The 27,209-nt window shown below is 51.0% G+C and overlaps 18 protein-coding genes across 18 annotated transcripts; 8 read left to right on the top strand and 10 right to left on the bottom strand.

Annotated features, from left to right (window-relative positions):
• Positions 1–622: 622 nt before the first annotated feature.
• HO173_005010 (uncharacterized protein) lies at positions 623–1,227 on the top strand (the record flags this gene model as incomplete). Its single annotated transcript, XM_037306928.1, has 2 exons — positions 623–711; positions 774–1,227. 2 exons carry the CDS (start codon positions 623–625, stop codon positions 1,225–1,227), a joined length of 543 nt encoding a protein of 180 aa, XP_037166052.1.
• Positions 1,228–1,594: 367 nt separating this feature from the next.
• On the bottom strand, positions 1,595–1,855 carry HO173_005009 (uncharacterized protein; the record flags this gene model as incomplete). The annotated part of the gene is made up of 1 exon (XM_037306927.1): positions 1,595–1,855. The coding sequence occupies one exon, from the start codon at positions 1,853–1,855 to the stop codon at positions 1,595–1,597; it is 261 nt and encodes an 86-aa protein (XP_037166051.1).
• Positions 1,856–2,616: 761 nt separating this feature from the next.
• HO173_005008 (uncharacterized protein) lies at positions 2,617–3,435 on the bottom strand (the record flags this gene model as incomplete). Its single annotated transcript, XM_037306926.1, has 4 exons — positions 2,617–2,628; positions 2,739–2,964; positions 3,042–3,184; positions 3,235–3,435. The coding sequence occupies 4 exons, from the start codon at positions 3,433–3,435 to the stop codon at positions 2,617–2,619; spliced, it is 582 nt and encodes a 193-aa protein (XP_037166050.1).
• A 75-nt stretch (positions 3,436–3,510) lies between these two features.
• Positions 3,511–4,318, top strand: HO173_005007 (uncharacterized protein; the record flags this gene model as incomplete). The annotated part of the gene is made up of 3 exons (XM_037306925.1): positions 3,511–3,576; positions 3,629–3,742; positions 3,815–4,318. 3 exons carry the CDS (start codon positions 3,511–3,513, stop codon positions 4,316–4,318), a joined length of 684 nt encoding a protein of 227 aa, XP_037166049.1.
• A 106-nt stretch (positions 4,319–4,424) lies between these two features.
• Positions 4,425–5,547, bottom strand: HO173_005006 (uncharacterized protein; the record flags this gene model as incomplete). The annotated part of the gene is made up of 2 exons (XM_037306924.1): positions 4,425–5,082; positions 5,162–5,547. 2 exons carry the CDS (start codon positions 5,545–5,547, stop codon positions 4,425–4,427), a joined length of 1,044 nt encoding a protein of 347 aa, XP_037166048.1.
• A 295-nt stretch (positions 5,548–5,842) lies between these two features.
• On the bottom strand, positions 5,843–7,751 carry HO173_005005 (uncharacterized protein; the record flags this gene model as incomplete). The annotated part of the gene is made up of 2 exons (XM_037306923.1): positions 5,843–7,534; positions 7,596–7,751. 2 exons carry the CDS (start codon positions 7,749–7,751, stop codon positions 5,843–5,845), a joined length of 1,848 nt encoding a protein of 615 aa, XP_037166047.1.
• A 669-nt stretch (positions 7,752–8,420) lies between these two features.
• On the top strand, positions 8,421–10,721 carry HO173_005004 (uncharacterized protein; the record flags this gene model as incomplete). The annotated part of the gene is made up of 4 exons (XM_037306922.1): positions 8,421–8,859; positions 8,913–9,085; positions 9,135–9,503; positions 9,555–10,721. 4 exons carry the CDS (start codon positions 8,421–8,423, stop codon positions 10,719–10,721), a joined length of 2,148 nt encoding a protein of 715 aa, XP_037166046.1.
• A 243-nt stretch (positions 10,722–10,964) lies between these two features.
• On the bottom strand, positions 10,965–11,570 carry HO173_005003 (uncharacterized protein; the record flags this gene model as incomplete). Its single annotated transcript, XM_037306921.1, has 5 exons — positions 10,965–11,035; positions 11,089–11,171; positions 11,234–11,346; positions 11,402–11,474; positions 11,536–11,570. The coding sequence occupies 5 exons, from the start codon at positions 11,568–11,570 to the stop codon at positions 10,965–10,967; spliced, it is 375 nt and encodes a 124-aa protein (XP_037166045.1).
• Positions 11,571–11,842: 272 nt separating this feature from the next.
• On the top strand, positions 11,843–12,203 carry HO173_005002 (uncharacterized protein; the record flags this gene model as incomplete). Its single annotated transcript, XM_037306920.1, has 2 exons — positions 11,843–11,963; positions 12,013–12,203. 2 exons carry the CDS (start codon positions 11,843–11,845, stop codon positions 12,201–12,203), a joined length of 312 nt encoding a protein of 103 aa, XP_037166044.1.
• Positions 12,204–13,298: 1,095 nt separating this feature from the next.
• Positions 13,299–14,021, top strand: HO173_005001 (uncharacterized protein; the record flags this gene model as incomplete). Its single annotated transcript, XM_037306919.1, has 1 exon — positions 13,299–14,021. One exon carries the CDS (start codon positions 13,299–13,301, stop codon positions 14,019–14,021), a length of 723 nt encoding a protein of 240 aa, XP_037166043.1.
• Positions 14,022–14,177: 156 nt separating this feature from the next.
• HO173_005000 (uncharacterized protein) lies at positions 14,178–14,492 on the top strand (the record flags this gene model as incomplete). Its single annotated transcript, XM_037306918.1, has 1 exon — positions 14,178–14,492. One exon carries the CDS (start codon positions 14,178–14,180, stop codon positions 14,490–14,492), a length of 315 nt encoding a protein of 104 aa, XP_037166042.1.
• Positions 14,493–15,145: 653 nt separating this feature from the next.
• On the bottom strand, positions 15,146–15,811 carry HO173_004999 (uncharacterized protein; the record flags this gene model as incomplete). The annotated part of the gene is made up of 1 exon (XM_037306917.1): positions 15,146–15,811. One exon carries the CDS (start codon positions 15,809–15,811, stop codon positions 15,146–15,148), a length of 666 nt encoding a protein of 221 aa, XP_037166041.1.
• A 103-nt stretch (positions 15,812–15,914) lies between these two features.
• On the bottom strand, positions 15,915–16,309 carry HO173_004998 (uncharacterized protein; the record flags this gene model as incomplete). Its single annotated transcript, XM_037306916.1, is given in 2 exon segments — positions 15,915–16,283; positions 16,301–16,309. 2 exon segments carry the CDS (start codon positions 16,307–16,309, stop codon positions 15,915–15,917), a joined length of 378 nt encoding a protein of 125 aa, XP_037166040.1.
• A 768-nt stretch (positions 16,310–17,077) lies between these two features.
• HO173_004997 (uncharacterized protein) lies at positions 17,078–17,326 on the bottom strand (the record flags this gene model as incomplete). Its single annotated transcript, XM_037306915.1, has 1 exon — positions 17,078–17,326. The coding sequence occupies one exon, from the start codon at positions 17,324–17,326 to the stop codon at positions 17,078–17,080; it is 249 nt and encodes an 82-aa protein (XP_037166039.1).
• A 37-nt stretch (positions 17,327–17,363) lies between these two features.
• Positions 17,364–17,871, bottom strand: HO173_004996 (uncharacterized protein; the record flags this gene model as incomplete). Its single annotated transcript, XM_037306914.1, has 2 exons — positions 17,364–17,685; positions 17,738–17,871. 2 exons carry the CDS (start codon positions 17,869–17,871, stop codon positions 17,364–17,366), a joined length of 456 nt encoding a protein of 151 aa, XP_037166038.1.
• A 642-nt stretch (positions 17,872–18,513) lies between these two features.
• On the top strand, positions 18,514–19,655 carry HO173_004995 (uncharacterized protein; the record flags this gene model as incomplete). Its single annotated transcript, XM_037306913.1, has 3 exons — positions 18,514–18,562; positions 18,618–18,904; positions 19,053–19,655. The coding sequence occupies 3 exons, from the start codon at positions 18,514–18,516 to the stop codon at positions 19,653–19,655; spliced, it is 939 nt and encodes a 312-aa protein (XP_037166037.1).
• A 1,042-nt stretch (positions 19,656–20,697) lies between these two features.
• HO173_004994 (uncharacterized protein) lies at positions 20,698–22,573 on the bottom strand (the record flags this gene model as incomplete). Its single annotated transcript, XM_037306912.1, has 2 exons — positions 20,698–22,412; positions 22,561–22,573. The coding sequence occupies 2 exons, from the start codon at positions 22,571–22,573 to the stop codon at positions 20,698–20,700; spliced, it is 1,728 nt and encodes a 575-aa protein (XP_037166036.1).
• Positions 22,574–25,702: 3,129 nt separating this feature from the next.
• On the top strand, positions 25,703–26,881 carry HO173_004993 (uncharacterized protein; the record flags this gene model as incomplete). Its single annotated transcript, XM_037306911.1, has 4 exons — positions 25,703–25,928; positions 26,103–26,223; positions 26,452–26,602; positions 26,729–26,881. The coding sequence occupies 4 exons, from the start codon at positions 25,703–25,705 to the stop codon at positions 26,879–26,881; spliced, it is 651 nt and encodes a 216-aa protein (XP_037166035.1).
• Positions 26,882–27,209: the final 328 nt, after the last annotated feature.

Genomic DNA, 27,209 nt, shown 5'->3' with positions numbered 1-27,209 from the left:
ATCATCATTGCATCTGTCTCCACACGTCGGCCAACCTGGCATTTACGAATGGATTCTCGGGTGCCTGGTGCAGGATTTCCCCAAAGTCAAGTGTCGTTTGGTCTCATCCGAGGTTGCATGATATCCCTTCTACCAAAGTCACCATTTGAGATTCTCCAATACCCTTCCGACACGAAAACAACCAAAGCCGTCAATCGGCTCCATTATCGAACTTATATCTCTACGTCTTCCCTACAAGACCACCCTGAAGCACACTATTTGGCAAATATATTAACAACACACTCTCCATCTTCGTCGCTACTTGACTGAGGTTCCAAACGCTGGAGCATACATCCTCTCGTTTCTCAGGCATCACTTGTCAATCGGTCAATCTTCTTGTCAAGCCATGTCGCAAAGAAGAGTCCTTGCCGGGTACATCAGGGTAAAAAGTCGTCGATGAGGCACACTTGCTAAAGCTTTGGCAGGCCTTTCCAAGGTCATCTCTCTCACAAAGCTGTGCAAGATCTATTTCGCCCATATGGTAAAGTGCTTTACGGTGTAAATCACGTTCCTTCCTGCATTACTCCATCAGTACCGCCACTGATACACGGTTCAAAAGCAAAGGTACCATCACACGACTGGCATGACTGGCTGCCTTCGTACATGGGGCTATGTTGAATTCGAAACCGAAGCTGAAGCCAAAAATGCTATTCAAGGCCTAAAGAATGGAAGGTAGGAGGTGCCCCCGGTTCGTTATGATGATTAGCCATTGTTCTGAACTCGAGTCCTTCCAGTTTCAGTACCTACGGCAACCATCTCAGAATGAAAATCGTTAAGGCGGTAGGAGCGCTTCCTATGGACGTGGATGACTGGATAGGCGAGCTGGCCGAGGGTTGGGCTTATAAACCCAAAGTTGCCGATGCAAGCGACGAAAGCAAAGGCGTGGAATCACAAAACCCTGCCAAGCTTTATGATCCTGCAGATGTCAATACGGGCGACAAAGGCAAAGCTATAGCATCACCAAGCCCTGCCAAGCTGTATGATCCTGCAGATGTTGATACGACTGAAACAGGCAAAGCTGCAGAGTCACGGAGCCTCGGCGAGACTCATGAAGATCCAGACATTGACACGGGAGACAAGGACCAAACCTTAGAACCATTGACCCTCTTCGCCATTCATCGAGGTACGAGTGTCCACACGCCGGACAAAGACCAACTTGCGGTGGCACCCAAAGAGAGAGCGGCCTAAGGAGAGTCGCTGCAGCATCAAATTCGCATTTCGTACTCATTAGCGAGAGAGAGCCACAAGGGTTTGGTGCCCCAAGAAATGGCAGTCGCACTATCGTCGCAACTCTTCGCCTGAATCTCACGATCAAGAGCGTTCTTTTTGTACATAGTGACCTCTTCCTTCATCTTACGGAATGAACGATTATGACACGGAGCAGCACGAAGCCGGGATGAATGGTAAAAACGCAAGAGTTGCCGTAAGAGGGAAATGGGGATTCGAGCTTGAGTCGGAGAGGACGGAGAGGACTTTTGATAGCTCTTGATTATCTTCTGCGAGGGAGATAATGTGAGAAAAGGCCAAAAAGACACAGCCTCGATCCCAGCATTACCTACCCAAACCATTGAGCCCAGTATGCCATAACACCGTAATCCATTCCCAAAAGACCCGAGCAAAGCCCAGGCACAAAGGAGATGACCCCAGCGAAGATCCCAAACTTCCACCGAGCCGACACGAACCACTCAATCCATCCAGGCTGACGCCCACCAAAGCCTGCAAAAAACAAAAAAAGACGAGCGCTCTCATCCCCGCCACTTTTCCCCAAATCCTTCTGTGCGGGACTGGAATCTTGGATCTCATTCCACGCATCCATCCTCTTCCAACGCACACCACTCCTACCCCGCCACCGTGGCAGCAGAAAAACACAAGCCGATGAGCCAACAGCACCCATCCAATATTACACCCACCTACCTCACCGCACCCCCCTTTCCCTCCCCAATCCCGCCTCTCCCCCTTCCTCCACCGAAACAATCCCAACCGAGAAACAATCTGCAAAGATACGGAAATGGTAACAAATCGGTAAGCATTAGCGGTGTCATTTGAACTTTTGTGTCAGTCGTTGGTGGCTCGGGTTCGATGTTGGGGACGGGGTGTCAAGATTAGCATATGTTCCGAATTCGTTCAAGGTAAATGAATGGAGGTACGCAGAGGAGGTAAGAGCTGAAGAGGTAATGGATGTTGCGTTGCGTAGAGACTACGTAGAATAGGATATGAACAAGCCAGCGATGAGTCGACTCGGAAAGACCGCGAGTATCTTCAAGGGGAATACAAACCACCTCAATACAATACCGATCTGAGGTATTTGTGTAGTGGACAGACCATTCGTGTTAGGGCCATGACAATGTTAGTACTGTGGGCTGACAAGGTACAGCGACTTGACCCGTATTCACGCCAGAGCGCTGGCCATTCGTCACGGTTGGCACAAGGGTGATCCAATTCGACGCAGTAGGAAAGGGTTTGGTAGACCGGACTTGAATGCATTTGGCTAACCACCACTATCTGAGCAAGGCCGAAGGTGGACACCTCCCCTATGCGAATCAACCGCTCGTTGTCAAATTTCCAGCTCGCCAGCACCTAAACCTCAGCCTGTGTCCACAATTAGCCTCCAAATCCAAAAAAAATCTCCAATAACATAGCGCTGCAAGTGTAAAAGTCCAATTGCCAGCTCGCACCGCCAGAGTAGATTTTCAACATACCTTGACCGCATACTTCCTCTGCGGGAAATGCGTGGACTTTTTCTTTTGCTTCTCCGTCACGATCGTCGCCTCATGCTTGCTCAACCGCCTCCTGATCGCCCGGGTCTTCTTCGGACGTAGGTCGAGCGGGAGGTACTTTTTCTTCGCGTAGAAGATGCGTAGTTGTTGTCGTTGGTTGGAGTTGATGACGGTGAGGACGCGGGCGACGGATTTGCGGAGGTCGTGGCTACATTGCACCGAGGGTTAGATCTGCTTCCAATGGAGCCCAAAGGTAAAAGGCGGTGCGGATTGGGCAGTACGCACATCTTGTGAAGCTTGGACGAAGCGCCTCCGGCGATCTTCTGGGTGCGGAGTTGACCTAGCTCTGTCTTGAGGTCCACGAGTTGCTTCTTCAGATCATCCTTGCTCTTGCCCCAGAGCTGGCCGGTGCGGACTTTTGAGGATGACTGCAGGCATCATCAGCGATGTTCAGGGGCGCCTAGATTGAGTTACCTACCATCTTGATGCTTTGTCGCGGTGGTAGAGGTCCTTCAAGATGTCGTTGTTCTCGATCACGAAAAATGTGCGGTTGAAAGTTCTTGGCTTCCTTAGCGCCACATCTTAGCGAGCCTGCAGCGCCAAGACCTGAAGGCATCTCCAAAGTCCATGTGTCCGCCGAGACATCTGTCTTTTTGAATGTTTTCAATGGAACCACCATGAATGCTTTGGAGGCTCCGAATACGGAAGACAAAAGAGCATCTCCTCATAATCATTCAAACGATCTCCAAGCAATATGTCATCCTCCACGGGCAATGGATGGGCTCAGCTTCGTCAACAAACAAGAACCTTAGAGTCTCAGGTACATTGTCCTTTATGCTGGCAACTCACTCTTGGGAGCTTACACTTTCTAGACAGAAGGGTATTTCCACAAATACTCCCAGTTCTCGCAGGCTACCGCCATCCCCCCGAAGCCTACGGAAGATGAGAAACAGACCGAGGCAACCATCCAGGACTTGCTTGAAAAGGTCCGCAGTTCAATCTCCACTGCACAACAACCTAGTATGGGCGGGCCTTGAGCTGACATCCGTACCCTACAGCGAGAAGCACTGATCACGCAACTGACCCGCCTCCTCGACTCCGAATCCCCCCTCACCACCTCCGCCCTAAAATCCAACAACCTCACCCGCCACCGTGAAATCCTCCTCGACCACCGGCGCGAACTCGTCCGCTTGAAGGCCAGCATAACCGACGCCCGTCAACGTGCCAATCTGCTCTCGAACGTACGCTCCGACATCTCCGCCTACCGGAATTCGAACCCCGCGGACGCCGAAGCAGACTACATGCTCGATGAGCGGAACAGGATCGATAGGAGTCATACCGTCGCGGACGGGGTGCTGAGCCAGGCGTATGCGATCAACGAGAGTTTTGGCACGCAGAGGGAGACGTTGGCGAGTGTTAATAGGAGGATCGTGGGGGCTGCTAGTCAGGTACCGGGGCTTAATAGTTTGATTGGGAGGATTGGGGCGAAGAAGAGGAGGGATGGGATTATATTAGGGAGTTTCATTGCGTTTTGTTGTCTGTTGCTGTTCTTTTTAATGTGACACCTGGGCAAGAGAGTTTGGGCAGCATGGCGTTTGGTGTCCGACATGACTGGAGAACGTCTTGTACGAATGGGGTATCTAGCATCCAAATTCCCGATGTAAAACATCAATGCTTTGCTTTCGCACCGACAACTCCCTCGCGTTTCTTCCCACTCTCAGGCCTCCTATTGCTCTCAACCAACCTCCTGGCAACGCCAATCAACCCCTCCCTCTCCCCAGGGTCCGCATCCCCACTTCCAGCCCATCTGATCCTACAATTTCCATCCACCAAATAAACATATCCCACTTTCCCATTCGCCATCCCGATACTGTCTTTGACATCATCGTCCACTCCTCTCCTTACCACAAAGCTCCTTCCCCACTCCGCCCTACTCTTTCCCTTCTTACTACTCCCCAGGAACAGCCGTATCAACCCAGCCTTCATCCAGTCCTCTTCGACATTGATCCACACCCTCTGCAGCCCTTCTCCCTCCAACTTCTCCACCTCCACTGCCAACGCCGGATTTCGCTTCTCGCCAACAAAAGTGAGGGTCTGCCGCTCCGCCCACGTTCCGCTGAAGACGCTAACGATCGACGTCTTGTCCGTCAATACCGAGGTCGTAGATGTAGTTGTGGAAGGTGTGGCGAGGGTGTACCCCATCATGTTCGGGAAATACAGCGCCGAATCCGCTTTGAACAGTTTGGGCGGTGAAAGGAACGTTTTGCCCCGGTGGTGCCGCATGTTGGTCCATTCTCTGAAATACGGCTTTGCGACCTTCTTCGTTCTGGCATTCAACACGCGGTCAGCATTTGCGTTACCTGGTGTGACGAAGCCTCGAGGCTGGGAAGCAGGGGGTTGAATACAATTGCTTCCGCCGCTCGAGATGTTTATCGTAGTTGACAAAATCAGCCCTCCGTTCTCGCCATGTGCGGTAATCTATGCCGCTGTTTTCGCCCGGGATGGGCGGTTTTGGTTGGCCAAGGGGACGGGAGAGGGGGTTGGGGGTGGGATCTCCATCGGAGGGCTGTTTAGGGGAGGGTGTTGTTGGCTTGGGGGTTTGAGGCAGTGTGGATGCGCGGCGGTAGAGCCATTGGAGCGGCGATTGGCAGGAGGGGTAGAGCCATTGGGTTTGGAGGAGAGACCGCGGTCTTGTTAAGAGACAACGTGGTTGGAGCATTGCAGAAGTGGTAGCATGCGGGAATGTTTTCGCTCGAATGCTAGGGTGACCATACGGAGAGGACATTTTCATAATGAGTCTTTTAGGGCTCGGTCTCTTTGGCTCTCTGACTAGGCGATGGGATATGGAATCAAGAAGAGAAGCATTGGTCACAAAAGCATCACCGATTGGAAAGAGCACACTTGCTAGTTATATGAGGAAGCGTGCAGCTTTTTGGGCTCGAACAGCATCACTTCGGTCAGATACTTGCGAGATCGAGTCCATTGATACTGCAAGTACAAGAGAAAAAGATATATGAACACGAAAGCATATGCACCACCCGAAAATCCTAGACGGCGACGTAACGAGCACTTGGGAGATATTTCTGTTATTCCACACATCTTACATAACGATTCGCTACAATCCTCGCTTTTTTATCCACCTCAGCTCGTTCTCGCTCCAGATCTCGCTCGGCAGGATGTATCCCCAGATCTCCCCCTTCCATCTCGTGCAGCGAGACAATCTTCTCATCAAATGGTCCAGGCGGCAAAGGCTTGTCCATAGGGCTCCACAGTTCATGAAGTGCAAATCTATCGTCTATCATCTCTGATGGCCAAGGCAACGAATCGACCTCCGACGCCTTGCGTTCGTGTAGGACCGGTTTAGAGATACTAGGTCGTGCAGGGTTTAGACGAAGGTACCGACGACGTAGCAAAACGAGCAGTAGAGTCGGGATAATGGCCAGTCCAGCGATCGCTGCAACCACTATGCCCGCAATGACACCTCCAGTAAGACGCTTGGTGCCGGCAGAAGACGTTGAAGTTATATTGGGGATATTGCCGACTGCACCAACGGGGCTTTGATGCGCGCCAAGAAGAGTTTCCAAAGCCAGCTGTGAGAAACCACCCACTGGGGTCTGAATCGCAGCATTACCATTCTCATTGCCTCCTATGACATTCGATATGCTTGGATGAACCTCATAAGGTGCCGCGCCTTCAGAAGGATCGTAACTGGTGGCCCACGTATGGTGGTTCAGCGAAAAGATCCCCAGACCTTGGGCAAACATTGGGGATGTGTCGCAGCCTGTGGCATCCGATGGCAGGACTTGCTCACCGATGGGTTGGATACCACCCGTCACCAGCATCGTGTGGTTACCCAATAGGTTGCAGCTGTGGCGTGAGCGACGATTACTATCTCCGTTCACGCGGATCCACTGGAAGGAAGGTATGGATAGCACGTAAACATTACCGTCTGAACCTCCGAAAGAATTGCCCCAGCCACCGAAGACGTAGATGGAATGGCTGCTTTGATCTGGCGCGCTGACAAGTACTGAACAGCCCATGTATCGCCAGGGTGGTACATCTCCTGTCGCCACTTGCTGAAACCAGGTTCCGTTTCCGATATCATAGATAGACACGTTCGCAAGCGGCCATTGAAACGAGGGGTCAGATAAATCGGAATCCTCCAAACCGGACGGTGCTCCAGCGATGTCTGTGAACCCTCCAAACGTAACCAGGACGCCCTGCGAGCCGAGAGACTCGATGAGTGTTAGGTAACCTTCAGCTATAGTGCCATCTCGGTTCATTTGGGATGTCGAAGAATTCATGAAAGTAGCAGATCCCTCGTTGAAGGTTACGAGGCCTTCGATCATGTATGGCGTAGAATTGGTTTCGGCATAGAAGCTTGGATTACTCAAAGGAGTAATGGCACCACCTAGATAGTAACCTACTGAGGTTGTTGAGCTCTGCGCAGACATTCCGATAAGTACACGCTGAATAGGATCGCCCCCCGGATTCATTTGGGTCCATTGCCTTTTGCCTACATTGTATTGATATATGGCGTTTGGTGGAGGTATTCCAGGTGCTCCCGGTGCCATGCTGATTGCGCCGCCAAAGAGATACAGGCTAATATTATCTGAGAACATACTTCCGTCGTTGAGAGTGGGAGCGCTGGAGGCAAAAGTGGTGCCATTCTTGGATATCTGTTCCCATATGGAAGTGTCTGCGTTGCTGAAGGACTTCGACAGATCGATCGTGTCTATGGTGGTTGGGATTGAAATTGAAACATTGCCATTCGTTACCTGGCCACGTCAGCATAAAGCATGATGTACCAGGCCAAAGCCGCAGTTCAGGTCTTCAAACCGTTCGCAATTCTCCTCCATCGACATATAGTTTGTCGTTGACCACAATTGAGGAATGATACAGTCTATTACAAAAAGCACCGTTGCTTTGGGTGACAGCCAGCGTCACCAGCAAAGAGAGCAAAGAAGTAAAGAAAATTGCATGGCTGGCATGCATGGTGGCGGCGGACAACGACGCATCGGATGTTGAGACAGGACGGACAACATTTACTATTAAAGAGATCGAGCAGCGAGAGCCTTACTCGACGGACTACCTTATCCGGCCGCATATTGCAGCTTTTCCTGCCAGGATACAAGATCCGAAGATGGTGTGGGGCTTTCTGCATCATCAATGTTTGAAAGAGACCATGCGGAGCCGAACTGACGTGTCGGAAGATAAACATGAAACATGAGCCAAGGCCAAACACGTTAAAAACCGGGACAGCAGGTGTCAGCGCATAAATTCTTCGCGCTTCAACATCGTACCGACCAGATGCTCCCACATTCATGGTATACTTGAACCGCTTGAGCGAGCAAGATGATAGCTCATAGTGACCAACAAAGGACGAACCATCGTCTTCTGTCCTAGACTACGATCTCTCGCGCTTGTAGGCCGATTCCTGTTATTCGATCCAGAATACTTGGTTGTGTCTCATCGGCCGCTTGGGATCATTGTGTTGCAAGAATTGTGGAGGTGCTTAAAGTCACATGTTTTCGCGTACTTTTCCCCCAAACTACCCGGCGCTTGCTCCACAACTTCACCGCTGCTCTTCAGGCCGTGGTCAGGTATTAACACTAAGCTCGATTCACATATGGATTACGATAGTAGGCTGCAAGCGTGTCAAAAATGGAGAAGGAAACGAAAGAAGCATTCTTCGACGAGCTTTATCAACTCGACAACGAGGACTCCGGCGAAGAGGACCAAAGCAATGCTAGTGTGATACTTCCACTCCCTCGGTCAGATGTCTCGGCAAGGACCCCGAGTAACCAAATCGTTCATTCCTCGCGTCCAGAGCAATCCCTCTTACGCACCGTCTCAGCACCTTTACCCCAGCTGTCGGCCTCGAGTCCTTGTCAAGCTAACGTGGTCGAGAGAAGCTCGTTTTCTCCCACGCCGTCTTCAAAGCCTTCAGAGCAGGTCATTATTGATACACCCATCATGGCGAAGACAACCGCAAGTGTGACTGCTCGGAAGGAGGCATCGAAAACCATCGGGAAAAGAAAGCGAGGTCAATCTCTAGAGCTGAAGAGCGAATCTCAACAGATATTCAACGGTCTCGCCTTCTGTGAGCCTCGTGGGTGTGAAGTCTGCACTTTAGTGGCCACTAATCGCATCTAGATTTTATACCAAACAACGACACGTCGATTCCTCGTAAGCTTCGGATTCGGAAGGCGATGGAGTGGGGAGCGCTCTGGATCAGGGAGTGGCGAGACGGCGTCACCCATGTTATCGTCGACAAGGATTTGTGTTACGACGATGTGTTAAAAACCCTCAAAATAAAATCACTGCCAGTAAGAACCCTAATGTTAGGATTATCAGACTGTCCCGCTGATCAAGCAGTCCGATATCAAGCTTGTCAACGATAGGTACCCAGCTGATTGCATTATGTACCGTTTCGTCGTGAATGAGATCCAACCTTTGTACCGGGTCGCGGGTCACGATGATGCAGTGATGGTACAGCAGCCACCAACGTCAGCATTATCGTCCGAAACATCCCTACAGCTAAGGGCAGAAAAACAGGAGCGTCTACCGCCACCACAGACACCTTCGCGAACCGAAGGTAGTGAGCTGACTTCTTCGGGTCGTGTGTCCGTCGATGCCGATTTCGCGGAGTCGTCAACCCCTCAAAGGATTACGATGCCCTCACATGCGTGCCCTCAGAATGACTTAGATAAAGCCATCGCGGAGGCTCAGGTAACTAAAGACCTCGTGAGTACCGGCAGTCTTAAACACGCAGAATATGCACTGACCGTCTTGTAGCCCCTCGACATGGATGAAGACGAGTATTCTGAAGAAAGTGCAATTCTCGATGATTCGGAGAACGAGCATAGCAAAGAGGAGAAACAGCGCAAGACAAAGTCAAAGAAAGGATCATTCAGTAAGTCGTGGCAGGAGAATTTCAGCTGCATGTCGAAACACGATGGGGTTGGAACTTCAGCAAATCCAAACGCCAGAACCATCGAGATTTTACAGCAGATGGCCGACTACTACGAACGTGACCAGGATCACTGGAGGCTTACTGCCTACCGCCGAGCCATTGCTGCTCTCCGAAAGCAAGCACGGAAGATCACGACGGAGGAACAGGCCTTTGCACTCCCCTTTATTGGACAAAGACTGGCCTCTAAGATCGAAGAGATTGTCTGGACTAACAAACTTCGACGTCTTGACAACACTAGTCTCGATCCAAACGCTGAAGTCCTGCAGCTATTTATGGGCATCTATGGTGTTGGGCTCAAGCAAGCAACTAAATGGATTGACCAAGGCCACAAATCTATACCGGAGCTTCTTGAGAAGGCTCACCTGAGCAAGAATCAGAAGATAGGTATTGCTCACTATGAAGACTTCAAGACCCGGATACCGCGCGCAGAAGCGGACCGGCATGATCAGTACGTTCGAGAGACCTGCAGTAAGATCGATAATACTGTCCAGTTCACGATAGGTGGATCGTACCGTCGTGGAGCTGCGGACTCCGGGGATGTCGATTTCATTGTCACGAAGCCGGATGCCACCATCAAAAACCTCCGCACCATAATACTTGACAGGGTTATCCCAAAGCTTTTCGACAAAGGCTATCTCAAAATCGGACTCGCTACCACGGACAAGGTCGACGGTAGCAAATGGCACGGGGCTGCAGCTCTGCCAGGCACCACCATTTGGCGGCGAATCGACTTCCTGCTGGTGCCGTGGGATGAGATTGGTGCTGCCTTGATCTACTTTACTGGCAATGATATCTTCAACAGGAGCATACGGCTACTGGCAAGCAAGAAGGGCATGCGTCTCAATCAACGTGGGCTGTGGAAGGATGTCGTTCGAGGCTGCAATAGAGAGAGGATTACTCAAGGTACTCTGGTCGAGGGCAAGGACGAAAAGAAGATATTTGAGTTACTAGGTGTACCGTGGAGGCCTCCCCAGCACAGGATGTGTTGAACTTGCATTATGCGAGACTCCAGTCTGTGTAACTTAGCTGACATGCAGTCATGACTATCCACGATTAATGTTTATTGTGGTGAACATCTTTGAGCCTATGTCTATGCTAATGAGTGACTGAACAGGATATGAGACTCCTTTCCCTGATTGTAATGACTGACGATATGAAGGAAACACAATCTCGCACGATATGTCCATCCTTTGTTTCCACTGCGAATAGCACACTAAGGGGATTCGTTGATCTCAGGGGATTTCTTTGATCTTGCCGAAGTCTAGCGTCCTTCGATGGTTCTTTTCATCAATCATCTGCAATGCTACAATCATCGCCAGTCAGCTCTGCCGACATCTGTTTCCTGAGGAAACTTACTGTAACTGCCCGACTCCTCCCGGTGGATACCCTCCAGGCGTCCTTTCTCGACTACCATGCCACGGAAGTGGATATTTGGTTCCCTTGGATTTGTTAACAAGCGTGTACCCAGGCGTGTGCTATCAACAGGTGAACGGCCATTTACATGTCCAATACTGTCCGCGGGATCCTGAAGCTCTGCGATATTACGGATTCACGGTCATTAGGCTGCTCGTATGTGTAGACGCAAAAGGCGGCTTTGCCATCCTCAAACACTGGCTAAGCAATAGAGTCAGCATTGTATCCGAGTGGGAAAATGCAAATGTGTGCACACATCTGGTGTGAATTCTCCCCAACGATACATGTAATCTTCCACGGGTTGTGTGCTCGCGTCGGCTGGTTCCCATCTGTTCTCAGTTGTCATTCATACCATTTTCTGTCTGAGGGTCTGTTGAGGGGGCTTCGTACCCAAGGACTACTTGAACTTCGGGATACTCTGACATTTCTCGCGGAGGTTGGCCACTGAGGCCGTACAAGATTGGGAGAGTTGTGGTGAGGTTGAGGTGTTATGATCGGAAAAGGTAATACGAAAGAGGGAGTTGGGAGCTCTGAGACGAATGTCTTCCCATACCGCCTGGAGTGTCCGAAACTTCGGGAACGCTATCTGAAACGGATGTCCAATCACTATTTCTCAAAGGGGTCATGGTCCTGAGCCGGGCAGTCTGAGGTCACGACCTATCGTTTTGCCCGAAACTTACGGCAAACAGGCACGCCCATGACACTACTTGAGACAGGCTCTGCCGCCACCTGGCCAAGTCCTGAGGCTGACAGCCGTCCTTCTTGTGCCAGGAGGGATTCGCTGGAGCTGGTCAAATCGCCCAGTGCTGGCTCAGGCTGTATGCCTTTCCCGAGACTTACGATTGACAGCAATCCATTCGATACCAGCCGCAGCTCGCCCCATGAAGCCACCAAAGCCGCGGGCCGCTTTGTGTGTACGCCCAAGTTTCGACAATGGAGAATGCGTCAGCGCCGGCACACGGAAAGGGAAAGGGCAAGGTGGCCGGCGGTTAGCTGCTTCTGAGCCTGTTTTTGGATACGTATGGGGAGACACAAAGGCAGTCATTGCGGCGAGGTAATTGATCGTGGTGTCAAAGGAAAACCGTGTAGTGGAGCTTTTGGTACCTGAGCTGGTTTCTGCACAGGCTGAGGCACACGGAAGTCCGGAACAACTACCTCCTTTGAAACAAGCACATCTACCAATTACCTCTGCATCGAAGCTTCGTCCCGGCTTGCCCCGGCTTCACATCTGGCATGTCGCCGTGTTTGAATAGTTTCAAGCGCATGATGCCTCCTTCTCGACGTCGCATCTCTTCCTCAGCCTCGGCCTGGGTACTTTCCTCGCACATATAAAGGTCCAACTTGCTGCTCCCGTCTTCTGGCTCTTCACCATACCCCCTCATCCTCACCAAACACTTCACTCGCTACGATGTTGAAATGCTTGAAATTCGGCATAGCTACCGTCGTTATGACCATCATCTTGCGGATTGTCGACTACATCTTGGACGACCTTTTCGCAAAAGCACTCTAGCTCGCCATTCGCTTCCCCGGGCATGTTCTCCCACCCTCAGCGCCAACCTCCGGCAAAGGTAGTCGGGTAAGATAGCAGTGAATCGTGCAAAGATAGAAGACTCAGTGGCTGACTTGGCGCTAGGAAAAACACCCCTCACTGCCTCAGAGGGCCACGTTCGCGGAGAAGCCGTGCCAGAATTGTAAGTTGAGAGTGTGTCCAAGCTGGAAATACTTGCTCGAAACTGATTTACCAAGACGATTCCAATGGGGCAAAAACGTGACTCCTCTCGTTTCGGGATCCCAGTGGTCGCAGGGGTCAAGATGGAGTCTGGAAGGGCAAGGGGAAAGTGGTTGAGTTGATTGCGTGCATTTTCGATTCGTGTAGGAGTCACTTCTGAAAAGGATCAGCGGAAGACTGAAAAAAACAGCGTAAGCCTAAAGGGTTTTTGTAGGATTTGTTGGAGAAAGCCGAAAGAGCACAGTGGGAACTCGAATGAAAGATAACTTCTGGAATTGCTATCTCCTCCTTTTCTACTCGTTCTACTTTTTGCCAAAGAAAGAAGGAAAAAAAAAAAAAGAAACGATAACGAAATCCCCCGAGACACTCATCCAACCGACATCGAATCTCCTTCCCTTTCTACTGCGGGATCTTGGCTCTAGCTATGGCAGTTCTTCTTATGCTGGTCCAACTTGTCCTGGCGATAGCTGCCTCTGTAGCTGCACTCCGCGACATCACATTGAAACTCGAACACGCCACTATGCTTCTTGGCGTGACGTGCCATGTCAGCTTGTCGTGTGAAGGTTTTGTCGCATCCAGTACAAGCCCAGCGAGGACGACCATTGGGTCCGACAACCGGGCCGGGAGTGGAAGGCGGGAGGGTGCTGCTCATGGTAGGTGTCGTATCGGAGGACTGAGCACCAAAGCCAGCGTTGGATGTGCCAAACTTGTCACTGCCATCGACCAGCCCGATGACGGTGGCGTTGTTGGACGGGTAGAAACTGGCGTTGATGTTACCAGTAGGATAGGCGCCATCACCAAATTGAAGAGGAACAGCAGCACGGGCGCTCTGAACGGAGGCGCCAGGGGCAGTGACATTGCCGACAGCGTGACCAAGGTAGTCGTTGCCATTGTGCCCGAGGTTACTGGGAGCGTAGATACCGCCATTGATGTTGTTGGCATATGGAATAACCGTAGCATTCTGAAGGGCACGACTGCTGAAGCTAGGAGCAGCAATGTTGTCGTATGGAGAGAAGCCTGCTTCGACATTGTATCCGACGTTACTGGGAGCGTAGATATCGCTATTGATGTTGTTGGCATATGGAATAACCGTAGCATTCTGAAGGGCACGACTGCTGAAGCTAGGAGCAGCAATGTTGTCGTATGAAGAGAAGCCTGCTTCGACATTATATCCGACGTTACTGGGAGCGTAGATACCGTCATTGATGTTATTGGCATATGGAATAACCGTAGCATTCTGAAGGGCACGACTGCTGAAGCTAGGAGCAGCAATGTTGTCGTATGGGGAGAAGCCTGCTTCGACATGATTGATACCCACACCGAGACCGCTGTAGTTGTTGTCGCTATACGCTACGCCACGAGCAGCGATGGCGTGGAGAGAGTTGAGGCCATCGGGGGTATCGTTAGCAGAGAAGGCGAAGCCAGGATCCTGTCCGGCTCGGGCGGCGTGGTTATACGTTCCCAAAGAGTGGACAGCGGGGTTGCCGTGACCGTGGACTGCATTGGCAGCAGTGAGGTTGCCAACACAGTAGTGACGGTCATTGCCGTGGTTCGCATGGATTGGGTTTTCGAAGTGAGTTCTGACGTGCAAGTCGAGAAGGTATTGCGAGGGGAATAATCTTCCACATCCGGAATGGAAGCACCAATATTCTCCGTCGTAGGCGGAGATCGTACCCGTTCGAGCCGTTGGGCTTACGCGAGAATTAGCCCGTTTTTTTTAACTTACCCAACTCCATGCAAATCATATGCATGGTGTTGAGGAGCGTCTCCAAGATTGGCTGCGCCCTTCTGCATGGCTGAAACAAGTCCCGCTGCCGTGCAGGAAGAATAGCGGTAATTCGTGGGAAGGGGCGGCCAATGAGGCTTCTGAGATCTGGCAGCCTTGAGGAAAAGGGGCCGAGTGCATGAAAATGATGCGTAAAAAATTCGAAAGGAGACGGGGGGAAGAGGCATCTTATAGACATGGCATCGAAGAGGGGCGCCCTGCCTCCGGAAGAAGAACATCTAACGGGAGATCTGTGTATCAGTCATGAAAAAATGAGGCTAGATGAGCAACCTAGGCACTAGATTGGATAAGTGTGAAGTTGTATATATTATCCTGTATGCTCACACGCTATTCCACCTGGTGTCGACAAATGCAATATCCTTGCTCTTCGCATGAACGTCCTGATATTCCTGAGTATGATGGAACACCCTCCCCCAACCACACACTCCAAACCACCCTTCTTACGGCGGGCTCGCTAATGGCAGTCCCTCTTGTGCTGCTCCAACTTATCCTGGCAGTAGCTGCGAGGGTACGCGCAACCTGTCACATTGCACTGATACTGGAGCACACCACTGTGCTTCTCGGCGTGACGTTGCACGTCTGATGGTCGTCCGAACGTCTTGCCGCACCTGTCGCAGGCCCAGCGATATCTTCCATGGTGATCCACGCCGGCGCGGGCGAGGGCGGCCCTGGAGGTCCACCCTGGAGCCGGAGGTGGTTGATGGGGAGGGAGTGTTGTCAACAGCAGGGGTCAGGCCTGAGGCCTGGGAGCCAAAGCCATAATCCCGCATGCCGTGATTGCCGTCGTCGTAGGCAACGCCAGTATTACTGAGGTGATTGGAAGGTAAAAGGCCGTCAAGAACGTTGGCGGCATTGGGATCGAACTTGATGCTATTGTTCGCAAGGCGAAATGAACTGGGAGTAGCCATGCTGTTGACAGAATAGGGCCCGTGGTCGACATTGCCATCATAGGGAGCAAGTCCGGCAAGATTGCCTTGATCGTGAAATGCATTAGAAGGACTGATGCTGTCAACAAGATAGAGCCCATTTGACAGCATAGGGAGCAAGCCCATCGTAATTGCCTTGATCGTAGACTGCATTAGAAGGACTGATGTTGTCGACAGGATAGAACCCTTGGTCGAAATTGCCAGCGTAGGGAGCAGGCCCAGCATAATTGCCCTGATTACAGACTGCGCTGGGAGTAAAGATGTTGTCAACACGACGAAGGCTATTGTTGACATTGCCAGCATGGTCTGCAAGTCTAGTGGAGTTGCCCTAATCGTAGACTGCGCCTGTAGCACCGATGTCGAAGACGGGGTAGAGTCCACTGTAGGTACCACCTTCACTGGTATAGTTCCCTTGACCATAACCTCCAATGGGAACGGTGAGACCACCCAAGGGGCTCAAGTCACGGTTGAAAGCATCATTGGCAGTGTTGTTGCATCCGTCATAGACTATGTTGGGAGCAGTGGTGGTGCCGAAAGGGTTCAAAATCTCGTTGACAGGGTTACCGCCATACCCAGTATTTTGAACAGCGTTGTTGCCATGATCGTAGTCTACATTAGGGCCAACGACGTCGTTGAGGGGGTAGCAGGGTCCATTATCATAGACGGCATTGGGGCTACCGAAGCCAGGGACCGCATTCTGCAGTATTCGGTTACCTTCGACATAGCCTGCACTCGGAGTAGCAAGGCTGTCAATAGAGTCCAGAGCAGGTTGAGGACCATTGCCAACGTAGGTAGCGTATCGACTGAAGCCTGTGTTGGCCTGGTAGTCCTCCAGCGCCAGGAGTACCACCAACGCCGAGCGTCTGGACGCCAAAATTCCCGTTCATTGATAGCTGTATAATTATGAAAGGGGCAAGCAATATAGTCTTGCTGGTAGGAAGCGCTAGGAGCTGCGAGGCCGTCGAAGGGACGAAGCGCGCTGGTAGTGCATAATTATTTTCATCAGTTTGACTTTTTTTTTACTTAGGACCTGACCTCAGCTGCAGAATCCTGCATGCGCTGAACTTTCTTAGGCAAGCGTCCGTCCATCTCTGCAGAAGGGCGTCTGGGTGTGGTAACCTTGCAGCTGAAGGGCGAGAAGGATCCGAAGAAGGGCGGCCAACGAGGAAATCAGAAAATAGGAGAAATGTCGAGGGTATAGGCAAAGAGTCGAGAAATTGGACGGGGGAACCACAGCATCTTCTGCTCTTTGTGCGAGAAGGAAAGGGGCACTGGCGCGAATTGACGCAGTCAAAGAGAATCGAGTACGCAAGGCTGTATTGGTATTGGTATTGGTATTGATAACTGGATGTGGGTTGTCGCAGCTGTGCACTAAATCTTTCATGTTCGCAGGTTCTGCCATCAAAAGTATCGACAAATGACCTTTCTTTGCTCTTCGTATTACCATCATGAAAGTCCTCGTTATGCACAATCACCTTTCCAATGGCGAAATTACAGAGCAGCAGCCACTCCCAATAACCCAACCACACCAGCCAATCTAGCAGCAACAGCTCCAGTAGGACGTGCAGCACCGCCCTTCGAACTGCTCGCGGTCCCAGCCTGAGCTGATGCCGTGTTACCCTCTGTAGCACCCGCCGACGTCGCATCCACAGCTGCCACATAAGCAGCCGAAGCACTAGAAACACTGGCCACACTCTGTGCCGAATTCTGCGTCGTCGGACTCGCACCGCCACTAGACATGCCACTCCCCGTAGCCGCAACAGTGCCATTGGCCACATCAGCTGTCACACTCTTGATCGCGGCCCCAGCACCCGCCAATCCTCCAAACCCGGAATATGTATGCAGATAGCTGCGGACGCTTGTGGGTAATGAGTTGAACCATGCGGGACTGTTGCCGGCTGAGAAAGCGCTTTCGAAGGAGCTGGCATAGGAGGGGTCGTTGACGATAGAGGAAACGAAGCCGGAGGGAGCGGCGGTGAGGAGGACGTTGAGGACAGAGGACGTGGGGAGGGCAGAGGCGAGAGAGTTGGCGAGGGGTCCGAGTTGGAGGAGGACGGCGGGGTCGGTGGGGGAGGGCTGTTACGCCTGCTAGAGACGCGCTGCGTGGGAGGTGAGTTGTGAAAGGGCAATTGAGGTGACAGAAGGACTTACAGTTCTAGCAATTGCGAGATATCAGCCTGGCGCTTGTATACCTCCACTATATGACGTTCTACAATGAATTCGGGAGCGGGAGCTGCTATCGAGGAAGCCATGAGCGCGAAAATAGCGAGAGTTGATTTGAACATTGTGGGCGAATAGCTGAAATTGTTAAGGCGCAAGAACAATAATGGGTATCTACAAATATAAAAGTGAGCGTATATAGACGAACAAAAAGAGAGACACGGAAAATGAGACGCGAGTGGTGGGTTAAGAACAACAGCTGGGGGCAGGAAATGATGACTCGCTTTCCAAGATTCGGTGATCGACATACCCGCTTTCCTTGGCAGAGCACAGCCACATCTATTGCCGATCCTTCGGACCGTGTGGCGTTCATTGATGGTCGAGACAGTTGAGATGGCCTGGAATTTTCAAGCAAATCAATTGCCCTGTCCATCGATCAGCGATAGCGCGAAATCTCTCATGTTCGAATTAGCGACAACGGGGGGTGGGAGTCCCCCTCCGATGTTTTGATTCTGCGCCGGAGATATCTCGGCAGATGGATGACGTACATGTGCATGGCTGACGTCAATGCTCACCGTCGGTTACATTGAGTTTTTACTCGTACAATTAATCAGTTTGCATCGTGACCTGAAGACTATTTACTCATCCCCGCCACAGTATATACAAAAACATTAATGTTTGCTCGAACATCCAAAATTGCATCGTCAAGACTTACACAACTCTCGACCCATTGCTCATCAAACCAGTTCTCTCGCAAAGCAAGCACAATGGCAAGCCTCCACACCAAACAGAAGCTCAACACAGGCGCTGAAATCCGTACGATCCCTCCCAATCTCACTCTTCAATGGGCCCCTACTAAACACAATCACAGCGGCCGTTGGCTTCGGAACCTGGCAAGATGCTGGCGCCCAAGAAGACGCCGTCACCGAAGCCCTGAAAGCAGGCTATCGACACATTGACACAGCTCGTATCTACGGCACCGAGCCCGCCGTCGGTGCTGCCATCAAAAAATCTGGTATCCCTCGCTCTGAGATCTTCATCACGACTAAGCTGTGGAACAATAGCCACCACCCTGACGATGTGGAGTCCGCCCTTGATGCTTCCCTCAAAGACCTGGGCACAGACTACCTAGATCTCTACCTCATGCACTGGCCTTCTGTACGTATTTTTTGGAGTTCATATTTCCTCTTCTGGACCAGATCTTGAGCCTTGAGACAGGTCTTGAGAATGTCTACTTTGTAGACATTTTCCAAGGCTCAACATACCCTCTCGGATAGGTAATGCTGACTCCAAAACTATAATGTAGCCCTTCGCCCGAGGCGATACCCTCATGCCCAAGAAAAACGACAAGATTGAAACAGGCGACACGGACTACGTTGACACATGGAACGCTATGGAGAAAACTCTCAAGAGTGGCAAGACAAAGGCAATCGGCATCTCCAACTTCAGCAAAGCAGAGCTCGAGCGCCTCCTCAAAGAAACCACCGTCGTCCCCGCGGCGCACCAAATCGAATGCCACCCCTGGCTGCAACAGCAATCATTCGCCGCATTCCACAAGAGCAAAGGCATCCACATACAACAATATTCGCCCTTTGGCAATCAAAACGCTATCTACAGCTCCGGCAAGGACATGGGAAAGTTGATCGACGACCCAACTATTACCGAGATTGGCAAGAAGTACGGCAAGAATGGCGCGCAGGTTGCTTTGGCGTGGGGGATCGCCCACGGACACAGTGTGTTGCCGAAGAGCAAGACGCCCGAGAGGATTCGAAGCAATCTGGCGGGAGATTTCAAGCTGGAGAAGGAGGATTTGGATAAGCTCAACACGATCGATAAGAAGCTTCGTTTCAATGACCCGTCGGGGAATTTCGGCTGGAACTTCTACACCGATCTGGATGGGAAGAATTGAGAGAACTAGGAAGCGTGAGATAGCTGATGATTTCCACCAAGCATGTACATAACTTCTTACTCTACAAGACTTGCAAGTAGCATAGCATAGGGCAACTTAGCCCAACGATTGACACATAGCAATGACGGCAATGAAAAACCCAAGAACGCCCCCAGACACTTTGAGACAGGCATCGTTCCCCCATTCCACCAGTCTCTCCAGTCTCCGCCTCCCAAGCTTATCATACCCACCTTACCCTGCCTCCCTCAGCCCCTACCCCCTCAAACCCCAACCCCCTCCCACGAATCCGACCGATCGGTCAGAAAACCCGCCTATCCAAAACCCCAAAACAACCTTCATATCCCCCCTCTCGATCAGCCACCCGTCCCCCTCTCGAGCATTTAAAATTCCGCTTCAATTGTGCGGAAAAGGCAGCAGCGAGTTGAATCAACAAAGCGTACCCACCTCCGATAGATAGATAGGTCTTGTTTCTCTGCAGCCAGTCAAGGTTGGATGTGCGACAGGGGAGTGGAAGATACAGTTGTGGATATGCACGTGTTGAGGTTATGTGTAAAGTAGAATAAATGTCTTGGGGGGAAAGATCTAGCATCGAAGCGAATATTAGATAGCTACGGTAAGCTCAAAGCGCAAGCAAACGCAAGTTCGCAGAGCCAGACCCATCAACAGTCACACTCTCTCAAATTGGTATATCGATAACCGCTCGCATTGAATTCATAGCGCCATGCTGTATGCTGGATGAAAAAAAGATAGTGGTATATGAAAAGTTTCCCTCCCAGACGCCTCTGCCGCCGTGAACAAAGCCACCCAACTCGCCTCGCCAATGCAATAAGGGGAAACGTATTCTGAACGAATCGGAATCCAAGGGAACGCACAGGGTAGCAATATGTGCCAACTTGGGGGTATGATGTAATCCAAGGGAATGTCCTTGAGATAGCGAAAGTGCCAGACCCGGGGAGATGAGGTGATCCAGGGGAATGCCGCCGCGGAAGCAAGGGTGCTAGGGTTGCAAAATAACTCGGTCTGTTGATGTGACACAATTTGCTCAGTTCATCTCCATCCCGTACTCGTCTTCTTCCTTGAAGGACGGGTTCCAGTATTGTTGGTGGCCGTGGTCGGCACCGCCAGACTGCTGACCAGGGCTTAGGCTCTGAGGACTCAGGGTGCCCATAGCGGCTGGATCAAGAGGGTCACCAGCTGAGTTGGTGTGTTGTGGCACTCTCAGCCCACTGCCGGCCGTGCGCGTGTATGAGAATGTGTTTGGGTCGTTTTCCTGCATAGCGTTCAGAAGCTCGGTGCGCATGCGCCTCTCGTCGTCCGACTGAGAAAAAGGAAACTGGCCTCCAAGTTGTGCGATCAGGTCCGCGAGCTCCTGCTCTTGCTGCATCTTGACATGCAGTGCCCACATGAGATCGCGAGTCCAGCTAACGGCACCGTTGAGAATGTCGCCTTTGTTAGGACCTTTATCCTTCTCTTCTGGTGGAATGCCCATAGTTATGCTGCCCCCACCCGTGGCACGACGACCACCTCCTGCAAGCAAAGATGTTGCTTGCGGAGGGCTTCGGCCGGTAGCAGTAAGGGTGGGCGAGAGAGGAGAATTGTTCATGATGTGTTTGCGGACCTTCTCATCCTCGAGACGATGCATGGGAACTAGGTGAGAAAGCTCCTGGATCTTCTCGTTGATGTTGTCACGGCGGCGACGCTCCACCATGTTGTGAGATTCACGACGTCGACGACGCTTGGCTTCTTGGCTCTGATAAGCCGGGGCTGGGTGATGGCCATTCTCAACCTTCGCAGGTAGTGAGGCATGCTTGCCAGATTTCAAGACTTCGGAGATCTGAGCGTGGCTCGCAGGATGACTTGGGGAAGACATTGGTGAATCAAGGTTGTACGATTGGATGCTGCCAGGTGTGCTGTCATACTGGCCTGAAAGACTCTTCCGATTGTAGCTCAGGGGCTGCGCTGGCAGGCTTCCAGACTCAGGGGTACCCAAGTGTATGTGGTCCAGGTGGTCCCCGCCCGGGGTCTTGGGCGTCATTGGGCTTCTTGAGTCTGATGCTTGTCGATTCATGGGCTGGCTCATGTAAGACCCAGACTGACCGTGGTTGAAATTGTTGGTACTGACGGCGTTCGGACGCATGTGTGACTGCATCTGCGCGAACTGAGCGTAGTTGAAGTTATCATGTGTGAATGGGCTATGGATTGGGCCACCGTCAGGCGTATTGGAGTACATCTGGTTCATCTGGCTGTGACCGTTCGTGTTTATGGATACCGGATGACTCTGGCTTGGGTAGAAGTTCTGCATGTTGCCTTGACCTCCAAACCCATGCTGCCCATTCTGGAGATTGGGCTGGTACGAGGTTTCATTAAGGTCTAGGTCCAGAAGCTCATCGTCGCCAATGCCTGAGTGGGCCAAGGTCATACTATTTGACATGGTCTGTTGAGAACTGGAGCCGTATTGGCCGTAATTACCATTAGGCATTGCAAGATCCGAAGGATCAATGTCGCCTGTGGAGCCTTGACCGAATTGCTGTCCGAAGCTCATATTCTGGCTCCGCTGGTTGGGCGAGAAGTTGTGCGAGAGGTAATTGAAGTCCTCTGGCTCGTCCTTGATGAATGGGCTGGAGTTGCCCGTGCCAGCCATACCACTATTGAAGAAGTCCAAGTCGTCGTCTAAAGTTGTATCTGGAAGAGTATCGTAGTTTGCTTTGTCCTTTCTCGTCATTGGAAGGGAGTATTGAAGGTCGAAAGTCTTCTCAGCTATAGGAGGCGCCACGTAAGCAAACATCATTACCATGATTGAGGTCAAACATTGTAAATGGGGGCCAGTGCGATTCCTTGCCAATAGAAATTTATGTCTGAAAAATTGTGCTTTTTTCCACAGATTTGGAAGGTTTAGAACACTTACATGGTACTGGCATGACAATAGTGTCTCGCAAAAGATGGGGTAAGTGCCTATGAGGAGCCCTGCAGACGAATGAACGATCTTGGCGTGCTTTCAATTTGATGATTCCAGGCCCGTCCCGTGGACGATGTGCGGAGGTGACCTTTCCGAAGACGGAAGGTGGAGAATTCTGCACCAAATCGATTGGCAACGAGCTTGCAAGTGTAATACCGCGGTCTTATATGACACTTGGAATCTTTTTCGAATTGTAACGTGCGAAACGTCTCTCACGGATGAAGATCACTTCCTTTAAAGCTTCTGGGTCAATGGACGTCTGTAAATGAAGTCATTTAGCGCCATCTCTCAACACAGGTATCTCTCAACACTGGAAAATACTGACACCTGACGCTTGACATACAAACATCGGTGTTTTGAAACGGACGTACCAGATAGCTTGTGTGTAGGATTCTCTGTGAGAAGCGTAGGCTAGTGTGACTGGAGACGGACTGTTTGCGGAGTGCGTTGAAGTTTTCTTTGGGCGCTAACTCGCTAACCTGCGGATGTCTACTGGAGTAGAGTCCCGGTGTTGTTGTTGTGGGGTTTTGGGGACTAGTAGGCTCATAGTTAGCAAGTCGAATAATCATTCTCTTCGGCAAGGCAAATGAACAAGAAGCGGCTATGCAAGGGGTGCCAGTATTGGCGAGATTGACGATCTACGAGCGTGGCAGATAGAAGATTCTAAGATCCACTCTCGAAGCTTCCTCGTGCCTGAGTAGTGCAAGAAGAAGCCTTGCATGCCCCAGAGAAGCCAGAGACGGGGCAGCCAGATCATGCTTGCTCATGCTGGCATGATTGACGGCACGGAATGAAATGTGATGATTACTGGCAAACCAGTAAAGAGTATGCAAGCAGCATGAAAAGCAAACAAAGTAGTGGGGAATACGTACCGGATGGGATTGCGGCTGCGGATCAACGGTCAACAAGACAGTTGTTGCTCAATTGGGTATGTAGGTATTTCAAGTAGCCGGGCGGGTTATGTGATGTGGTGTTTGTGCGAGAACAGTAAGCCGTGTTGATGGAGATGTCCGTTACACTGGACCCGCCAGGTACCGAGAAGCGGTGTAAGCTGAAGGAACGGGCCTGTGCAGGCCCTTGGAGCGCTGGACCGAACAAGGGCGACAGCGATGGATGGAGCGATGAGGTTGTTGCCCTTGGGTGGGAGGGCAATGAAGAATGTGGAGGAGAGGACGGCGGTGAATGTCACCAGTATGGTGAGGAGTGAAGGAAGAGAGATGATTCGTTGCGGTGTATCAAAGATAATTCGCTTGCGCTCTCGGATGGATCCGCGCTAGGCCCGAATGTACGATGACGCCAAGCGCTCAGGAATGCGTGGGGCTCCGTTCAGGTTTATGCACTTTTGGTACGACAGCGGGATGGATGACCACCGGTTGCGTGGAAAGCTTTGACCAAGTTGCAATATGATAATTTATAGGATCAATACTCTGTTGAAGAGTGAGATGAAAGAAGGTAAGAAGGGATGACGAGGCTAACCTGGATTGCGGAGGACAAGGCTTTGGGTGGGTTGAGCTTTCTTTGAAGGCTTTGCCGTGCGATTGGTGGGGCTGAGGTTGCTCACTGCTCCGATGGATCGAATAGCCTGATTGATATTTTGAGAATGGCGTTTCTCTTTTTCTTTTGGTGGCTATAGACGGGAGCTGATGTAGAATGATGGAAAGCGCACGGCAAGAACTGCAGGGTCGGCGGGAATATATGTCAAACGACAAGATCAAGGGTTAATGGAGTAGATCAAATGGTATGAAAGCAGCTGCTCATTCGTTGATCATTCATGGTTTCACTTTCTTTACTTGGGATTGAGGACTACGAGAGCAGCGCCACACTACAGAGGATCATGACCATGAGCGTCTGACCAATGTGAGTCAGTGAAGTTTAGGCAAGCATGCAATGTACTTTGATGTACATTGAAGTCATGATAAAGAAAGATGGTCGACCGGTGAAAGTGGTTACGAATAAGCCGACTCTTTTTTTCCCAGCACAGCATACTCTAGTAATACTTTACTTGATTTATTTTTTGACGGGAGAAAAGAAGGTGTGGCGGTCGAGGCGATGATGGTTGCTGGCGCGTTACGCTAGATTGAAAGAAGTTTAGTGTTGAATAAATGAAGCTCAGACCATTTGATCACTCTATCCTATCCCAGGCGTCAGTCTATCTCAAAACAGTGCCCGCTCGCCTACTTTTTATTTTGACTCTCTGATCCTCTTCCTTCCTTGATGCCTTTCCAGCCTTTCATGGTGTGTTCCTTTCCTTTCTCTTTCTCTTTCGTCCTTCCTTTTTCCCAATTAAAATAACTAAGAGGGTGTAGTGGATGGGATAAGATCATCACAAAATACCGTTTCGATAGCTTCCCTGCTTTTCATCCGACGCCCCCAATCACCTTTCACCGAACAGCCACACACCACTTACACCATTTTGCACACCCTCTTTCATTCTTAGCTTTCAAATCCCCATTCTCATGGAACCCCCTCCCCTCTTTCCTTGACTCTCGTGTTCCTTCGCAACAAAGAGACACTTCTTTACCCCCCCCCCATTCTACCTTCCTCTACCTCCTCTACCTCGACTACTCAAAACTAGGGTCCCCTCGGTCTCTTGTCACAAGCCTGCACAGCACACTAATGTGCCTTGGACCCTCTTAAAACATCTCCCTGCGCGCGCACCCCAACTGCGATTGGACCAACTTACGCCCTCCGCTCACTCGCGTACTCAATCCATACCCAATCCGCACGATTCGGTTTCTTTACCCCACACTCACAGGCAGATCAGCTGCTACTTCTGCACGAAATCTTCCGTTCCCGCTGCGCATTACCTTACCCACGGCCTAACGTGCATTACTTCCCTTTCCCTATCCCTTTTCCTTAGGTACTCTACAGGCGTACAAGTCCGACCTATCATCCTTGCTCTATCTCGTCGATCCTTCCGGCTTTTAGCATCTACACTTCGAGAAGGAACCATAATAATCCATAATCCTTAGCACTCGAGTCCACTTTGAGTCCAGACTTTAAGGTTGTCTTGGTGCATTTGATATTGCAGGGAAGCTCGGAAAAGGCGGCCAGCCGACACTATCAAGCAGATCATCTAGCTCCATATTCAATGGCGTCTACTTCTTTTCGAGACTCCATGAATTCCATGGGCTGGTCTCGACGAGACCCAGACATTCCAGTCACGACCTCCTCCTCAACCCCGATATTGTCGAAGCTACAATCCATCAATCCTTTCAGCAATGCAGGCTACGTTCGACTACCAACACAAAATGAAGGTCCAGGTGCTCCATTGCCTGCTCCTAACCGGAGAGAAGAGGAAGAAGGCTTCTTCGCTTGTGAGTCTACATGCCTCCTCTTCCAGCCTAGCGCAAAGCGCTTGTGATAAGACCAAAACTCCTCTGCAGCCGTTATCATCACATGCATAGGGTCATGCACTTTGCCGTTCTTTCCTCCTCGACTTTGCCTCAATTTAGCGCAGATCTATACTGACACTTCCTGTCTTGCATTAGTGAGTAGGTGGGATCGCCTACTCGTCTTTGGGGCTTGCAATGTAGCTGCCTTGGCTTGCTTTGTCCTCTGCTTCGCCTTGTTTCCAATTCTGTGGCCAGTGCCCCGAAAGTTCGCAATATTGTTCGTATACCCTGTCCATTGGCTTCACTGTGCTGGGAAAAGACGCGTATCCGCGCCACCCTTTACACACACCCTCTTCTACCGGACCCAAGGCGCATGAGCCTTCATCTCGGGAAAGGCAGCCGATCAAGCATTTGTTTCGACTGCCTACTCGATGTTTCAAACAATGACTCTTCAATGTCTTAGGAATACGAGGTCATGTAGCTAATATTGGCACCGTCTACGTAGGTGGTCCTTCGGGTCCGTGCTTTTCTTGGCTTCATGGGCAGTCTTGATGGGCCCAGCGACTTACGCCAAACATCTTATCTCGGGGCCACGACTGCCTTTTACCGCTGCTTACTTTGGCTCCATTGGGTTGACCTTGTTCTTTGCCATCAAAGTACGTCTTCTTCCATCCCTTCATCAATTCGCTGCTCGTCAAGTGCCTGCGACGGTACTTCGCACACGGTCGACTTGATCCCAGCTTTGTGCAGATTGGCCTGCTGACTGTGTGTTCACATGATAGCTTCACAACACAGTCCTTACACTTCTTTCGATTATTGTACAGCTAGTGTCGCTTGTATGGTACCTAGTCAGCTACTTTCCCATGGGGGGCACAGGTCTGCGATTTGCCGCCAGATTCGGCACTAATCGTGTCGCAGCGTGGATGACCGACTAATCATTAGAGCTGCTTGGGTACTCATTTAGCAATCATTGCATCTCTTCCTAAAGGCTGACGTGGAAGCTTTTGAAGAAGTTGGCAGAAACTTACCTCGGCGTCTCAAGACAAATCCAGGCGAAAATAAATCTGCAAAATAAGTGGATGTCGGGCCGAAATAGACGTTGCATATGCAGCAAAGCTTTTTTTCCTGCACCCTTATCAATACGGCGCGTGCATTGAACACCGATTAAACACCCCATTTAGCACCACTTCGTTGAACTACGTCCTCACTCCTGTATACTGTGCTCAAGCGCTATCCAAGTCTCCAATTGGAGGGATGCAGCTA

This window comes from Letharia columbiana (genome assembly GCF_014066305.1).
Source record: "Letharia columbiana isolate WasteWater2 chromosome Unknown Sc0000013_s0, whole genome shotgun sequence".
Classification (NCBI taxonomy): Eukaryota; Fungi; Ascomycota; class Lecanoromycetes; order Lecanorales; family Parmeliaceae; genus Letharia; species Letharia columbiana.
The sequence above is the reverse complement of the archived record's forward strand: the minus strand, read 5'-3'. Positions and strand labels throughout refer to the sequence as shown.